The 19,050-nt window shown below is 32.0% G+C and overlaps 1 protein-coding gene across 3 annotated transcripts in view; it reads right to left on the bottom strand.

Annotated features, from left to right (window-relative positions):
* The window catches only part of Tent2 (terminal nucleotidyltransferase 2), a 49,260-nt gene that overhangs the window by 9,622 nt on the left and 20,588 nt on the right, over positions 1 to 19,050 (bottom strand). For 2 of the 3 annotated variants that reach the window (XM_019204581.2, XM_010604121.3), the window contains exons 9-12: positions 18,091 to 18,160; positions 14,013 to 14,089; positions 13,505 to 13,633; positions 4,430 to 4,473 (exon numbers count right to left, since the gene is read on the bottom strand). In XM_019204581.2, coding sequence (XP_019060126.1) covers positions 4,430 to 4,473; positions 13,505 to 13,633; positions 14,013 to 14,089; positions 18,091 to 18,160 — 320 coding nt within the window. The remainder of the gene's footprint in view (positions 1 to 4,429; positions 4,474 to 13,504; positions 13,634 to 14,012; positions 14,090 to 18,090; positions 18,161 to 19,050) is intronic. The other variant, XM_010604131.2, reaches the window with a different exon arrangement.

Here is a 19,050-nt window from a genome sequence, read left to right as displayed (position 1 = left end):
AAAAAAGCAAGAGGAGGGAGTGGTGGCACATGCCTGCAATACCAGCACTCAGGAGGCTGAGGCAGGAGGATCACTGTGAGTTCGAGACCAGCCTGGGCTATATAGTGAGTTCCAGGTCAGTCTAACTACATAGTGAGAACTTGTCTCAAAAAAAAGATAAAAGCAGGGCTGGAAAATTAGTTCAGTGGTGCCTCCACCTGTTTTGAAAGTGCAAGGTCCTGAGTTCGATCCCCTGTACCAAAAGAAAGAGTAAAGGCAGAAAAAAGAATACTGTCTTAACAGCCTTTTGTCTCTTACTTGTTAGGTATAAAACTGGACTTAGGGTAAAATTATTTATAAAATTTAAATATTATTTTCTGGAGAACTATAATATAGATCAAATGATAAGTAAAGGTGGTAGGCGTAATTATGTCAATTAAAAATTTTGAAAGTCAAGGAGTGGGTCCCCATTTAATGAAGGCTTCTTGTTCAATAATTTAGGTCTACCTTCTTTTTTTTTTGGTAGTGGGGATCAAACTCAGGCCCTTGCGCTTGCGAGGCAGGCAGCAGAACCACTGAGCTAAATCCCCAGCCCATCTTGTTCAATAATTTAAAGAAAGTATCAGCAGTGGTAAGATTAAGATTGAAGAGTTTTAAGATCTCTTCTCTTAAAATGTTGCAAATTCTTGGACCAACAACTTGATCAGTCTTCTCTTGTCATGATCATATACAAGAGTCATGTCATATTTACTGAGGTCAAACTTAAGGGGAAGTTCAAATGTAAAAAGAAAACAGCTACAAGGAAATACGAATTCTGTCTACTCTTAGAAAATTCTCAGTTTTTGTAATAATTGACATTACAGAAAGATTTTCTGCTTTAAGAAGGATGTCAACAAAAAATTTAAAAGAGAGCTTGCACTTACATGTGTAATAAAATATACACTACTTCATTCAGTTAGGATAAAGAGATGCCAAACTTGTTAATACATTAGAAAGCACTCAAACAGCAATACAAAATGGAAGGGGAAAAAGGTAGCCTTAACATTAGAGCCTAACTCAGTGGAAAAAAATTCAAATGATATTTATTTTTTCATGAAAAAAACAATATTTATTTGTTTTATTTTTAAATAAAATTAAAATTTACTACATTTTCTGGGATCTTATTTTGAGATTCAAATCATCATATGTACAATGACCTACTAATTCCTAAAACTATTTTCTAAATAGTATTTTAAATGTTGACATTTTTAATGATATATAATCTCCCATTTTTCTTAAATCAAGGCCAAACTAAGACACATTTCAAAGCAACCTCTTGAAAACACCTAAAGTCTCTTTATCCATACAACTAACTACCTAACAAAAATGGCAAAAATATTTTCTGCCAGATTCTATCCTTCTTCTGAGGTTGTAACATGGTATCTTACTTTACTGTCAAAGTTTGAAATTTGGACAATTAAGCACTTTCAAGAATAAGACTGGCTCCATCATTTATATTGCTTTTTTAAGTCAATGGGAAGTAGGAATATTCACTCAATAATTCCATATAATACAGCTTTTAGAGATAATGATGGTTTCATACCTCCCTTTCACACTCGATATCATGAGCAAATTGAAATGTATCAATATTTTGAATTAAGTATTTAAAATATTATATCCAAGGCTGGGATGCAGGTCAGTCAGTGATACAGTGCTTGCCTGGCATGAGAAAGGCCCTGAGTTAGAGCCTAGATAGATAGACACATAGATAGATAGATAGATAGATAGATAGATAGATAGATAGACAGACAGACAGACAGACAGACAGTCAGACACACAGACATACACACACACACAGATAGGAAGGAAGGAAGGACGGACGGACTGTGTATGTGTGTGTGAATTTCACTATTGGGGATTGAACCCAGGGCCTTCACACTGAGCTGCAAGCCCAGCCCTTTTTTAATTTTTTTAATTTTGAGACAGGGACTTGCTAAGTTTCCTCAGCCTCCCAGAGTGCTGGGCTTAAAGGTTTGTGCCACCATGCTCAGCCAAAATTTTCCCTTTGTAAAGTCCAAAAAAATATTTTTCGTAAAGCTTTAAATCATTCTCAAACTTACCTATATAAGCTGAAATTTTGCCCTATCTGCTTTTCTTAAAGGTATCCAAATAGGAATGATCAGGTATATACAAATAAAATTTAATAAAGAGAAATTAGGTGAAATGTTAGGGAAGAGCCTTCACTAAGAAATATAGCATAATGAAAAAAATATCAAATTTTTATCTATTCGTGATTACAGCATTTTGATCAATCATAATTTTTATATAATCTGTTTCTTCACATTTGAAACAGGTGATGACTTACAAGTTCATTTGTTCTTAATTAAAAAAACCGCATATTACTAATAGTAAGCAGGCTGATCTTGTTCCATTAGACAGATCACTCAAAAAGTGCTCTGCTGATCAGCTTATATATAGGTTTCATGCAAAACAAAGAAATCTTGTACTAAAGAAAGTGGCAAGTCCTTACTCATGTAAACTTCAATTTTATAACAAAAGTAAGAGGATTTAAACATTTAAGATAGCAATGGGATCACACCTGAATGCAATGTAGGACATTCCTAATCTAGCAGGTCTCGACATTAGTATTTTTCAAGGCTTTGAGACCAGGCTAACATTGAATTTACTTCCCCACCACATAATATGGTTATTAGCAAAATAGATGTCACAGTTTAGGGTCAGCAACAGTGGATAAGAACAGAAGTCAGGACTCTGTCATAATAGGAAAGTTAGATAATAAGAAAAATGGAATGCATAAGTAAACATGGTACTGTTAAATTAGAATATACTGATAAGAACCAGGGTGGCATCTTGTCATGAAGTAATATCTATGCTCCCAACCACAGGTCATTAAACTAGTATTTTCCTAGTATCTTAAATTAGTAAAAAGATTTCAGATAGCATAGAGTTTTTCAAGTAAGATTTTTGTTGTTGCATTTTTAAGTAAACACTAAAAGGTTCTGTAAGTGTAAGTTTTAACTACTAGATTTTTGTATAGTGAAAAGTAAATCTTTTTACATTAAAATCTGGGTTTTAAAGAAAAATAAGGCTGGAAAAATGAAATCGTAAACACACAACTATTCTCTCTCACCTTTCATTGTAAGCTAATAAGAACAAATACGTATAGAGTGAGAAAAATATATTCAATATTGTAAAGCCAAAAAGTTAACTTATTTTTATTTCTATACTGATGCTTTCCTTTTTCATGATTTTTAGGACTGATCCCTAAGTATATGGGAGCTCATTCTAATAGTTTTTCATAATAGCAGAAATTAGTTTTTGTCGTGTTGTGTTGTTGTGTTGTGTTTCTTGTACCAGGGATAGAACTCGGGTCCTTGAACTTGGGTGGCAGGTGGCGGAACCACTGAGCTAAATCTCCAGACCAGAAATTAGTTTTTAAAAGGAGGAAAACAGTCAGATTCCAGTCTCTTCTGATAGATGACCCATCAGAAACTGGGAGGGACCCACTAAAGTAAGACTGTTACAATGAACCTTACAGTTATTGCACTGACAATGCACACTAAAATAACCAATGTCCAAAAACAACATCAGTTCTTCTCAATTACCAGGGACTACATTTAACTAATGTTGCATGTTAAGTATATTTCCCCATGTATGTGATTTTAGAAGGCTGGTCAAACATCCCAAATAGGGATGGTTAAATATTATTTCCAAAGACAATCAGGACAAGAATGACAATGAAAGAAAACACAGATTGTTGGACTTCAAAAAATAAGGAAACAGAATACTGGAGAAGAACACAAGACAACTAGAAAAGAAACAAGGATACATGTAGATTATGAATGTGCACATTATATAACCTAGGTTTCTCTAAATTCAAAGCAAATGCATATTAATTTTTTTCTAATAGGCACATTTAATTTTTTTAATGTTTCCGATTAACCTCAGGATTCTTAATATTATACAGACAAGAACAGTATTTTAATGCTACCTCTTTTGGTGTACTACTTGGCAACATCAAATGAAAGATTAAGAGATTATTCAGTTATTTAACTTCATTTTTCTCCTGCTTTTCAAAGTATAAGTATACTAGGCTAAAAATCTGAATTTGTAACAAAAAATATGTTACAAAATTAATTTTAAAATTCTATAGTGAAAAATGGAACAAGGTCAAATGGGCCTTGACCAACTAATGAGTATTGTGCAAAAAAATCCTACCATTTGTGTAACTAACCAGGTTGCTTACCAATCACCAAGTAACGTACCAGAGCTTTCCAAAAGTGTCTAAAACATTTAAATATTCTTAGGGGCCAATGTATCAGCCCTACAGAAATGTTATCATGTACGGAACTGAGTCTTATTACTTCTATGTTCACATTACTACTGCATTTAATAATTCTACATACACTCAACACAATATATATTATAGTAATTTATAAGAAACACTTACTGGGTAAATTTTTTGGAGGGATGGAAGGATGGGTTCAGGTAGGGCTATAAAAAGAAAAAGTTTAAAGCTTCTGTGATTCACATGATTCATGTTACAATACAATAATCTGTCAACTACACCACAGGTGTAAGACTATAAGGGTTTACACTAAAATTCAACAGTTTTTATATATTTAATGAAGTTGTTTCCTGAAAATGTAAATTTAAAATATATCTAAGTTGATAATTTAAGGTTTTGTTAATTACGTATATTCCTATGTAAATCAATGTTATTTCTGAGGATTTAGAGTAACAGGATACCAATAAAGGGATATAAGTCATTTAATCCTACATCAGACACATGCACATAAAATAAGCAAGACAAAAAGTATTCTACAGACACTGTTAAAATGGAGGTAACTATCAAAAATGTAGTTCAATTATATTATACCAGGAGAGAACAATTCTATCATAATTATTTCTTTATTATTTAATTTTCACTAGCAATACCAAAATTGAGATAGTTCTAGGAAACTGATCTATTGAAAAAGTACTGAACTTTTGAAAAGCACATCTTCATAATGTATTTTCAAAAGAGTATCTTGGCAAAGGTTAGAAATATAAATCAGGAGGTTTGCACCACTCTGCTATAAAAATTTCATGCAAAGAATTATTATCCTCATTTTATCACCTTTTTCTAAAAATAATTCTTCATTAGTTTTAGCCAAATTTAATTTCATTAGATTCATTAACAGTAATCTCACATCATTCTAATATAAACAATATGATATCTTGAGTATGGCAAAACACACATACATTTTTAAGATTTCTTTAAAATAAAAACAAGGGCCAGGGATTTAGCTCAGTGGTTCCGCTGCCTACCTCACAAGCACAAGGTCCTGAGTTCAATCCCCAGTATCAGAAATAAAAAAATAAAATAAAATATATAATAGCATATGATAAACTTTAAGTAGAAATATAATTAAACTAAATTAAATATATATTAAAATACATACTAAAATAATCATACTTAGTAACAAGTGTATTTGTTAACAAAATCTTTCAAAAATTACTTAATGGGGCTGGGGATTTGGCTCAGTGGCCCCGTGCCTGCTTCGCAAGCACAAGGTCCTGAGTTCGATCCCCCACCCACACCAAAAAAACAGAGAGACTTATAGAATACATTAATGTTACATGTTATCAACCACTAGACCAAGTGTCGTGGTCTCCAACTATAATTATAAATTTCTACCACAGAGTAGAAAGTAGGATGATTTAAATTTCCCTCCTATATTAACTGCTACATTCCCAAATTGAAAACTAGAATCAAGTAAAATTCTGTAATAATATCAATGTATGCAGCACATGACTGGGAATATTGAAGAAAACAAAAGTTCACACATTTCTTATGCAAAATCAGTCTTAGGAAGTAAGATAAGATAGATAGATAGATAGTCTGTATAATATATGTGCATATTTTTTCTTCCCCAAAAGCATTTAAATGCTCAAAGCTCTAAAGACCCTCCAAGCAAATTCAAGCCCCAAGCCCTTTAACTTTAAACATCTCTATATTTGTATAACACTTTTGTCTAACAATTTTTGTTATAAGACATAAGTCAAACTGAAAAATCTTACTAGAAATTAGTTTACTTAAAAATTTGTATTCCTTTCCTACTGAGTATCACACAAATTTAAATTATAATAAAACAAAGGATAAAGAAAGAGAATCTGAATGAAAAAATTCCTATTCTAGTACTATATCTAGAAGGACAGAAGGGAAAAACAAATATCAACCGATGGTTTAGGATCTTTCATAGAACAAAAGAGCCTTTAAAAGTAAACAATTTTGAAGCTTTTGGAGACAAGGGTATCATTCAGTAATTTCCCTGTTTTCAATCTTAAAAGATTAACACTTATCATTAGAAAAGCAATGAGTATACTACAGCAGTTATTTATTAACATTAAGTAGATAGTGGCCTCAAAAAGTTTTTTAAATGTTTGTCTTACTCCAAAGCAACATTAATGCTGAAAAAAAAATCTAGCTATAACATCTCTTTTGACTTCAAAGTTTTATACTATAGACTAAATCTTTTAGATGTGTTTTAAGAGCAAACTGACCATTTCCTGGCCTCAAACTCCTACAGTAATCCTCCTGCCTCAGCCTCCCAAGTGCTGATTACAGGCATATGTCACCGCTCACCAGTTTATCATTATTTCTACCCAATTAATAAGCTTACCTATATCATTAACTCAATCATAAATAGTAATTAAAATATTTTACTGGACTTTTTTCCCGCAAGCTTTGATTAGTAAACTTTTCAAACATATGTAGTCTACTATTAAAATATATTCTAGGAAATATTTTAGTCTTTTCAATTTAACATATAGAGAATGTTTCTTTATTCATGGCAGGAAAGATATTAAAACATTTAAGAAGTTAAAAGAAACTTAAAGGTCATGTTATCCAAGGACTCATGCTATAGATGAGAATATGAAGGACAGAGAGATACAGTAACTTGATCAATATCACAACAACAGTTCCTTGTGGCAGAGTAAGTAGATGGCAATACTTCATCAAAAATAAAACAATAAAATAAAAACCAAATTTTAATATGATTCACTGGTAAGATACTAATGCTTGAATTTTCAAACTGCTTAGTACATTTTCTAATCAAGTCAATCAAATTAAAAATTTTAATGTAACTAGTAAAAATAGAGGGACATCACATATTATGGATGTTCATACATAACAAAAGGTTTAGTCAAATCCAACCTTTAAACCACTACTAAAATTAAAATGTGGACAGTAGATGGTAGTATATCATTCTTTATTCTATTAAAATTTTATAAGAAATCCTAATCTATTCAATTCCTATTAAGTGAATGGCAATAGACAGAGGTCACAAAAAAGTAGTGTCTTTCAAACTGAACAATAAATTGGGACAAAACCAGCATGTTTCAAATCCTTTTAAAGGAACAATCAAGCCAGATAACCAATTTAACAATACATATATTATGATAAGCTTGAAACTTTTAACAATGAAAACAAAGATTATCAAACCTTTCTGATGATTAAGTCATTAAAACTTAGGCCCATTTAAACTAACTTGTCTTTTTCAATAATTAAAAAATCATTTGATATCCACTGTTCTATCTTATATATAAATCCATATATGCATCCCTGATTACTACCTTAATATAAATTCCTAGAAATGGAATCAAGTCAAAGAATATGAAGATAAATACTACAACTACAACACTGCTTTCCAGAAGGGTTGTACCAAACTGACACACTCACCATGAAGGTGTGAATCCATACTGTAATTTTGTTTAGCCAACTTAATATTTCTTGTCTGCAACTAAACTTTTGATGATTAAATAGGAGCCTAGGGGTTAGGGTTAAGAATCTAAAATGGCAAATTCATCCTAAGAACATACTATATCCTTTAATGAGCAAGGAAATAAAAGGTTGATATCTAGTGAAAATTATAGAACATTAACATGAAATACTTTGGTGAAACAATTTTACCCTATTTTCAGATGAGACTGGAGATGTGCCCAAAGATAGAATCAAGACTTTCTTAAGAACAAGCTTTGAGCTAAGTAGGAAGTACAGGCCACAGAATTATCCATCAAGGAAAAAATCTTCCTGAACTGTGATGGAGGGCCCCCTCCATTCTTAATACTCTTGGAGATGGTCTCTCCACGATTATGAGATTATATCTGTATTACCTTTTTGGTGTTAATATGTACCATTTTTTATAAGTCATGGCAGTATGAGATTTTTGGTTCTGATAAGACAAAAATGAAAAAGACTGGTTCTGCTATTCTTTGAAGTAAAGTCTGGGCATAATGCACAGGTAAAACAAATATAAGAATACTATTTATTTAAGAAAACAAAGCTTTTGCAAAGGGAGGAAAAAAAAAACAAATACAACCAAATACATAGTTATTCATTTGTCCAAAATCTGGAATTAACAGAACTGAACTTGGCATTAAATGTTTGACTAGATATGTTTTGAAACCCTGGCAAAAGAAACAAAAGTTGGAAAAATTATAAAAAATAAATATTAACAATAAAAAGTTTGGTGTGAAAATATACATAGCTTACTGTTTTTTTCCTTCTTTTTACTTTAGTGTATTTTCAAGATTTTCTATGTATATGCACAAATTACTCAAGCTGAATTTTTAATTGTAAAATAACTTTAATGTAGCTTTAATTATTATTTTAAATAAAATAATTCTGAAACAAAAGGAAAAATTAAGTATGTGACCAAGAATCTTATTAACGCTTCTTCCAATTAAAATGCTGAGACTGAATAATGGAGAAATAATTTTTTTCATGGAGTCTGAGAAATAATTTTGTTCAGTCATTCATTGCAAATAAATTCTTATGCTAGGGCAGACATCCAAAGATTCTTTATGACAACTCACCTTATCTTTGAACTGCCCTTTATTAAGGCACTGGTATGACAATCTTTTGGATACTACTTTCAGTAAATGACTCTACAAAGACATGCCCAATTTGGCTAGCACTTCCCCATTCCCTATCAAAAAGAACCACAGTATTCCAGGACGTTACAAAACTACACTTCACAATTTGGACTACTGATCCACACGCCAAGAAACATGTCTTCTCCTTTTCCCAAAGCCCTTAATGCAGAAGTACTGCTGTAAGGGTACCAAATCATCCCAACTTCCTCAGCCCTGACTTTTCTTCTGTCTTAGACAAAGTGGCTGATGTAAACTGTTATCTGTCTCAGAACCTAAATATAAAAAGCACCAAAGAATACAATAAAAAGATGCTTTTAAATAGTTTTTTCTCAATCATCACTCCATTGTAATAATTCATTATAGAGCATGTGACTGATGCAGGAGAAACATAACTTCTAACACAGTGAATGTTAGATGTGCCAAGTTCATGTCCCCTGAAATTCGAGAATGAATTTTAAAGGACAATGCAGGTTAAGAGTAGGAAAGGTTTACTGAGAGATGGCTCCTGAGATACAGGAGAGGTTCTAAAGGTAGGCTACCTCTGAGGTCCTATGTTAGAGATAATTTACACAGAAAAATCACTATATAGATAAAATGTGGATCACACTATAATCAATGTATAGCATTACAAGTATAGCTGCTTAGCTAATATTGATCTACTAGGGAAGCAGGTCACATACCAAGGGTACACACAGAACAAAGGCATTTTGGGAAGGAGTGCTCTGGTCACCACCTGGGGAAATGATGCTGCTCTGGACTTCCTGGACCAGGTGGTGCTAGTTACAATGTAATTTCAAGTTATTGTTTATTCCTTAAGGAAGCAGTGGGTCTGGCCATTCCATCCTTACCCTGAAGCCTGGTCTTTTTCAGATGTGCCTCCAACCACAATTTTGATGTCTTTATTTTTTTCTGCTGATTCTTGGAGAATCCAGTCTCACTCTGGATTTATATTAATTTCTATCTGACTTAGCTGCTTATAATATCATACTGAGGGTAAACTATCAGCATCTCAACTCATAAAACAGGTCACATTTTATTAGTGACCCACAACTTTTAATATTTACCAATACTTCATTATTTGGTAGGTCACAACTGTTAAAATGTTTCCAATTTTACATGTTCAGAATTCAAGCCCCATAAAGATTACCAATGTTCAATTAGGAACAAGATTAAGGATGTACACTATCACCACTCTTATTCAATATAGTTCCAGAAATATTATCCAGAGCAATTACACAAGAGAAAGAAACAAAAGGAATAAAGAGGGAAAGGAAGAAGTAAAATTATTATCTGCAGATACTCTACATAGAAGACACCAAAAACTCCACCAAAAAATTAGATTTACTAACCAAATTTAGTAGTATAGCTGGATACAAAGTCAACACCCAAAAATCAACAGCATTCCTGTGCATAAATAAACTCACTGAGAGAGAAATTAGGAAAACCACACCTTTTACAATAGCATCTCAAAAAAATTAAATACTTAGAAATCAATCTAACAAAGGAAGTAGTAAAAGACCTTCACATTGAAAACTGCAGTACTCTGGAAAAGAACATCAAAGAGGATATCAAAAAATGGAAAGGTAAACCAGGTCTGGTGGCACACATCTGTAATCCCAGTACTCGGGAGGCTGAGGCCAGAGGATCAATGTGAGTTCGAGACCAGCCTGAGATACACAGTGAGTTCCAGGTCAGTCTCAACTACATAGACCCTACCTCAAAAAGCCAAAAAAAAAAAAAAAAAAAAAAAAAAAAAAGGAAAGATATCCCCTGTTCTTGGGTCAGAAGAACCAATATGATGAAAATGGCCATACTCTCAAAATTGTTATACCAATTTAATCCCATTCAAAATACTATTAGCATACCTCACAGAACTAGAGAGAACAATCCTAAAATTCATTTGGAACTAAGACACCTAGAACAGCAAAAGCAATTCCAGGCAACAAAGGCAAGGCAGGGGGCTTCACAATCTGACTTGAAATTAGACTACAAAGCTATAGTGATAAAAACAGCGTGGTACTGGCAAAGAAAAAAAAATACAGATAGACCCCAAGAACCAATGGAATAGACTAGAAGATGAAGAAATAATTCCAAATACATTCGGCCACTTTATCTTTGAGAAAAAGGGCCAAAAACACTTTCCCTGGAAGAAAAATAGCCTCTTTAATAAACGGTGCTGGAAAAACTGGCTTTCCACATGCTGAAGATTAAACCTACAACCATATCTTCATCTTGCACTAAACTAAAATCGAAATTGATCAAAATCTAAATATTAAAACAGAAAGAATCTGCTGGAAGATAAAATATGTAGAACTCTTGAAGACACAGATGTAGGCAAAGACTTTACAAATAAAACCCCAATCACAAAGGAACTATCACAAAGAATCACAAAGAACGGGATCTCATCTTTCTAAAAAGCTTTTGCACAGCAAAAGAAACCACCAACAGAGTAAAGAAATAACCCACATAATGGAAAAAAATTTTTGCCAGCTGGTCCTCAAAGCACTATCGTGTGTGTGTGTGTGTGTGTGTGTGTGTGTGTGTGTGTGTATAAATAACTCAAAAATATTAGAACCTCAAATTTAAAACCTGGTCCAAAAATGGGCATCTGAAATGAACAGATACTCCTCAGATGAAGAACTAGAAACAGCAAATAAATGTATGAAAAAAAATGTTCAATATCACCAGTAGAGAGATGCAAATTAAACACAGATTCCATCTCAGTCTCGAAAGAATGACTATTACCAAGATCAAATATAACAAATACTGGTGGAGCTGTGAAGAAAAAGGAACCCTTCCCCACTGTTGGTGGGAGTGTAGACCGCTGCAACCACTATGGAAATCAGTGTGGAGATTCCTCAAAAAACTAAAACTGGAGATTCCATTTGACCCAACTATTCCCATTCTTGGTATCTTCCCAAAAGAATTAAAAGCATCATACCATAACAGTATATGCACTCTCATGTTTATAGCAGCATAGTTTATAATAGTTAAATCTTGGAAACAGCCCAAATGTCCATCAACCGATGAATGGCTAAAGAAGATGTGGTTCTGTTTATACAATGGAATGCTATTCTGCCATAAAGGATTAATTTGAGACATTTCTAGGTAAACGGATGCTTCTTAAAACCATACTCCTAAGTGAAATAAATCAGACACACATGTTCAAATCACATGGTTTCTCTGGTACAAGAAACTGAAATAAAGACCAAAATGTGTAATAGATACTGTGAAATAGGAAAAAAAAATGCTCAAATGGGAAGGGGAATTACAGACAAAGGAGAGGGAAGGGAAAAGGAAAAAAGAGAATAGAAGAAAAAAATGGAAACAAAGCTTTTGTAAAAAAGGAGGCAAAGAAGGATTAAAGAGAGGGGTGGTAAAGCAATAAAAAATAAGAATCAAGATTTATCACATACAGGTACAAATTCTATATGATGAATGTTATCATTATGTACATCTAAAATGCACCAATAAAATTAACTTTAAAAAAAAGACTATCACTGTTTTTCTATTTTAGTCACTGCTATATTCCCAGATGCTAGAGCAACACAACTAGCATTTATTTAGTGGGTACTCAGCAAACATTCATAAATGAAAAAATGAGTGCTATGTAGGCTAAAACACTTTCCCTTGTTAGCATAATCTTTAGAAAACAATATTCTGAACTGTGGAAATATCAAACCAAGACAGGCCCTAGACTTCCTTGCAAATTGTCTTTTGCCAAGTCTATATCAAGTCTTCCATACAACTTCCACCTCACCAGATATTCATCCATTTGCTAAGTTGGTCATTAAACATCTCAGAGCCCTACTATAATAACTATAAATCTTTTGCTTTATCTTTAAAATATCTTAGAGTTCAGATGAGTAGAATGTGTAAAATAGCTTGTTACCTATTAGGCTATATTTATACAAAAGATCCTTAAATATGAAAATAAAGGTTCCAATCAGATCTGCTTAGTCTATCATATATTTCTAAGAATTTTCAAAACTGTAAGAATTCTCAGACTTACCTTATGAATAGCACAAATTACAAGTGTTCATTTACTACTGTTTGCCACTATGAACAAGGCAAAGAATAGATTTTACCAGAATGGCCTCATAAATAATAGTTAACTAGATGGAGTTAAAATCTGGGGTCCAGTCTGAAAACAGTTTTGTACAGATAAAATGTAATTGGGAAGAGCCGCTCATGGAGATTAAAAGTTTCTTTAACCAGAAAGAAAAATCATTTGATTTGTCTCAAATGAAAAATTAAGATCAGATGAATGACATTTGAGCTTATTTTTATATGCCTTGTGAACATTCATCTGCCTCAAGATAATGGGTTCACATTATAGCAGTTAAAAGTCCTTTGAATACAAAAGTGAATGTAGAAAAACTGTCATGAAATAAAAACACAATGAAACTTTTTCATAATCATTTTCCAGCAAATAACATTTCTTAAATTTCAAAGCAACAAAATAGCAAATACAGTTCTGTAGCTATTAGAAAGAACTTTTAAAAATTATGCTATTTGAAGTAAGGTTAACAGGAAAGATACCATAAAAAAGTTTAACTACATTTCAGTTCTAGAAAAGTAAGAAAACTCCTGTAACACTTACTTTGTAAATAGTGCAAAACCATCAATACAAGGCTATAGCTGCTTAAAGTACCACGACTGGCATCATTTATCTCATGGTGATTTGCCCACTTCTTAATCACCAGCACTAAAGGACGAACTCGATTTTCAACTGCAAGTAAAATTAAAACTTAAAAATGGTAAAAGGAGTACAATTTCTTTGAAAATTTAGATAATTTCCCAACTTCCATACCCATTTAAAAAAAATGCCTCCTGTGCCCTTAACTCTGTGTTCACCATAAATGTGTGGCTTACTTCTAAACTTACCTTAGCCACCTTTTAAAAACTATTATTTATTAAAAATGGATTTGATTTACCTGTAACTCCGGTAGTATATGACTCAGGGTAGCAACATACAATAAAAATAAAACACATTATACCTAAACACAACTAAAGGGGTGCTACTATTACTACAGACATTTTTTAAAAGAAATAAAGAATGAAAGAAAAACAGAAGCTAATAATTATTTAGAAATAAACCAAAAACTTACGGTATGCGTAAGTTCTGAGAAGGAATGTGTTTCTTATTCCAACAATATTGTTTACATTCAAGTCAAACTCCACACAACTATTTAAAAAAAACAAAGTAAAGCAAACTTTAGCTCAAGTACAAACAATCCCCGCTCCCAAGTAACTACACTAACACCAATCCATACACTGACTTCACAAGGGCACAGCCCAGGCTGTTTTCTAAATGAGGCACAAAAGAAGTAAGAAAAAAACATATTTAGCATGTATTTTAATCTAATTTGATATATACTAAAAATATAAACTAAGATTACCATTAAAAGATCTGTAACCTAGTAAGACTTCAATTACTCAAAAGAAAATAAAATTTAAATCTTGTAACTTCTCCAGATGAACAAATTATAGAACAAAAACATTTCTGGACAAGAATCCACCAAGTTATCTATACTTAAATAACTTGGAACTACAGCACTGTATACTTTAAAACAATAGTAATAAAAAGCCAAATAAAATGTAAGTGAAAAAATAAAAGAATAAAGGTTCTATCTATACATGTTCCTTCTTAAAAAGGCTAGTAAATTATAATAGCATGTCAAAGGTAGCTAGTGATATCTAGGAAGAACTGTAATAAACACATTACAGAAAGGATAGTTCTTTTAAAAGCAAAAATACGCAATTTGCCATTTAGAAAATAGAGCAATAATGATGAAATCTACAATTATAAAATCTACAATCAAGTAAGAATTGCTTTGTATAAGTTCCACTTAGATCCATAACCTATGATATAATTTCTTCTGAATATTCCATCTTTCTATGAAAAAAGACTGCCTAAAATAAAAATGAATTTTCTTTCTATAACATTTAAAATTATAAAATCTTAAATTTAATTTTTCAATTTCTCATGGGGGAGCTAAAGAAACCTTATAATCTTTCCATTATTCTTATTAATAAAATGAAGAGTGGTATTAACATTTCAGATATACATATCTGACTTTGGTATACTTATAATAACAGTTACATTCTTTAATTAGGCTTGTCTAAGTCTAACATTGGGGCCAGTCTGTACTTTTACCATATAACTAAAAAGAGATGAAAAATTACTCACAAACTAGTTTGCAATTAAAAACTTTTCAAAAAAGTCAATTCAGAGCTTTAATGTTATCCACAGCAATTGTTTCAAATACTACTTCTAGAAATGTTAAGTAACCATAGATATGGAAAGAATTTTACAGTAGCTGATAACCAGAAATAAACCAAATGTTCAAATTTACAGGAATGATTAATTACAATTTACTCAACAAAATACTGCAGTCATTAAAAATTATATCATAGGAAAACATTTAATGATATAAACAAGGATTCATGATATACGGTAAAATAAAACTATCTCAATTTTACTTTTAAAAACTGTTGTGCATTCACTTTCATATAGAAAGAAACTAAAAGATTTACACCAAAATGTTTAGGAATGGAGTTTTTTGTTTGTATATGGCAGCAATGGCAAACCTTTTAGAGCTTTCAATGATAAAAAACTGCTCACTACAACATATGTCAGTGTGCCACAGGTTGCCACCACTGGTCTATGGGGTGTTCTGGGTTTTTTTTATGTGTGTGTGTGTGTGTGTGTGTGTGTGTGTTTTGCAGTGTTAGGAATGGAACCTAGGGCAAGCTCTCTACCACTGAGGTACTATATGTTCAGTTCATTTGTGATTTGTAGACAGAAAAATTATGAATGTAGTCACATAAAACATTTAACCCAAAGTTTATATAACAATCTTAAATAAAAAATAAAAAATTTTATGTAATTGTGAGTACTACTATACATATATATATATATATATATAGATAGATATTTTAAATTATAATTAGTTACTATTATTACTTAAGTTTATCTTCCTATATATTTTACATTCTATTGTTGTAATCCTTGTTGAAACAGGGACTCACTATGTTGCTCAGGGTGTCCTGGAATACTCTATGTATCCCAGGTTGACCTTGAACTTACGATTCTCCTCTTGCAGCTTCTGAAGTGCTGGGATTATAAGTATGTACCACCTCACCTGACTATTTTATGTCTAACACTACTTGGCAGAAAGTCAATAAATATTTAGATATTGAATGGATGTTTAAGTAAATGAAAAAAGAAGGCCAATCCAAGCATTAAGATTTGTTTAAAATATATTTATTCAGTCATTTCTTATCATTGAAAGTAGCTATGTTCTATAAAATTGCTGCAAACACTGAATAAGCAAATAATGAACCCTTGCTTCTATTAGGGTTAGGTCTCAGCCAACCTGGTCACATTTTCATCAATTAGTCAATACATAATCTTGATTTATGTTGTTTAAAAACATCTTATTTAATAAATATTTATCAACAGTATATTCATGGAGTCATAACTCATACACATGAGTTATAGTGCTCTTGCCTACCGTATGAAAGCTTGGATATCTATCTCTTAAACCACAAAAAGGGAGGGAGAGAGAAATAGGGAGGGGAAAAGAAAAAAAAAACTGTCCCAAAACATCTGTTTAGTATATTCTAAACACATTAACACGTTTTCTCCATAGGGTACATCACAACCTACTCACACTTAGGAACACTGGACCACACCCCAGTACCATGCTTAAGGGTTACTCTACCCAGAAAAAGCACAAAAATTCACTAGACTGTTAAGAATGATGTTTGTTTTCAGCATGAAAGCTGAAACAAATGGGCAAAGCGGACCTTATTCAACCTCAGCTGAAAATACGGGAATCAAATGACTCAAAAATGTTTACCATTCAGTGTGTGTCCTTGAATCATCTACTTCTAAAACACGTATGGTGTATAAATATTGTTAGAGATGGATACACACTAATTTTAAGCAGACAAATAATCTTAAGTAGGAATCTATGAATAAGAAAGCTCAATCCTGTGTGGATATGTGTACTTGTGTTTGTGTGTGTGTGTGTGTGTGTGTGTATACACACATATACACACAATTTTAGTATTGCTCTTGTAAAACTAGACTAGAAAAATCTAATTTATCACAATCCTATGTTGAGAAAACAGTAACCAATCTTTAAATAACACTTAATCATTTCATTTTATATTTAAATATTACATGGAAGACTCTAACAACCAGGCTGTGAAAATATACAGAAAAAATTAATAAATTTTCAGATGGACTAAGTACATTTTGCTTCCATATTTATTATTCTAAGTGTTATATGTATCATTCACTAAAATGAATCATAATTTGTTTAGTAATTAACAACAAATTCCTTGATATATATGTATGTATGTATATACATACACACACACACACACACACACACACACACACACACACACACACACACACACACATCAAATTTATCAACTAAGAAATGTTCTGGAAAATGCATTATACTTCCAAAGGGCAAGAGACCATTTAAAAATCCAAATATACATGTTTGAGGTAGATCAAAATATATAGTGAATGCTGAAATTGTACTTCTTAAATTTTTTTTTTACTTTTTTTGAGATGTAGTGTCTCACTACCATTTGTAGTACAGGCTGGCCTTGAACTCACTATGTAGTCCAGACTGGCCTCGAACTTGTGGTGATCTTCCTGCCTCAGTTTTCCATGCACAGGGATTACAGGTGTGCACCAGCACATTCAGCTATGAATGCTTTAAATTTTTAAAAATGTATTACAGTGGAAGATACATTAATACCCCTAAATATACTCTCTGTATCCTCAAAATGCTTCATAAATTGCTAAGAACAATGGGACAAGTACTTGCAAAATTAGGGAGAGTATTTTGAGTGGGATTAACGGCAATATTTTTTACTATAATACACTTGCTTAATTTAAGCATTCACATTTGTCAGTCACACCTCACATATATTCTTTAAGTTGGATAGTCTCAAATACTCAAATGTCAAGCAAAGTACAGTTAAGCATGAGAAACACTGCTCAGAGTATTTAAAAAAATTATTTCAAAACCCATGATTTCTAAAACCTGATGATAATTAGGTACTGTACTAAAATATACATTTAACTATCTATATTACATGTATTTCTAAAAATAATATAAAGCAACTCATTAAAAAGAGAGATCAGTGATTACTTACCTGACTTTATCCCTGAACTTCACAATTGGTACTTTTGCTCGAATCAGTTGAGGTCTCTCAATGTAGCCAGCTACAAGATAAAAGACAACATGAATTGTACCAGTATTTCCCAAAGTCATTGTGTTCCAATGCACATTTTCAAGAATAGTATTTTACTACGCTAAAACTATTATGAAAATTTGCCTTTGAAAAATAAAGCAAAGCAATGAGGGCATTATGAAACTCTTAAGATTAAAGAGTGTAGGAATACCATTTAGAAAACTTCACATTAAGGTTACTTTCAAAAATTGGTCTAATATCTAACAGCACCTATAAAGAGTGCTATCAGAACAGGTTAGTGTAGTAGCAGAGCATTACAGGGAGTGAAAAATAGACTAACATCAAGGGGATGGCTAAATTCTAATATGGCAATAAGAAACAGTAGCCACAGAAATAATTTTTACAGTGTTTTAAATATGGAAATGTTTACAATGTGATATGTGAAGCAGGGATACATTGAAATAAGTATGAGCTCTAAGAGCAAAAAAATATACATTTTAATGCTATCAAACTTTTAAAAAAATTTATTCTGTTTCAAGTAATACATGTACATTTTAGAAAGTTAGGAAATCAGAGAAATATATAAATAAGAATCTTTTCCAAATGATTCATTTTCTACTTTTTTAACTAAAGGACAGAGCAGGTTTTATAAGAAAAACAATTTCTTACTTTTTTTAACCATTAAAATGATAAAATACATGTATCAAGCAAAGTTACCAAACCCAATCACTTGTCGCCTTAACTGTTAAAAAAAACATCCAAGCTGGGCATAGTGGTGCACACCTACAATCCCAGCACTTGGGAGGCAAGGCAGAAGGATCACTGCAAGTTTGAGGCTAGTCTGAACTACATAGTAGAATCCTGTCTCAAAACAATCTAAAAAAAAAAAAAAAAAAAAAAAAAAGAAAAACCTTTTTTTTT

Source organism: Fukomys damarensis, unplaced genomic scaffold (genome assembly GCF_012274545.1).
Source record: "Fukomys damarensis isolate Sample0158 unplaced genomic scaffold, DMR_v1.0_HiC HiC_scaffold_1, whole genome shotgun sequence".
NCBI classification, from domain to species: domain Eukaryota; kingdom Metazoa; phylum Chordata; class Mammalia; order Rodentia; family Bathyergidae; genus Fukomys; species Fukomys damarensis.
Note: the sequence above shows the minus strand (reverse complement) of the source record. Positions and strands in the feature narration are given on the sequence as shown.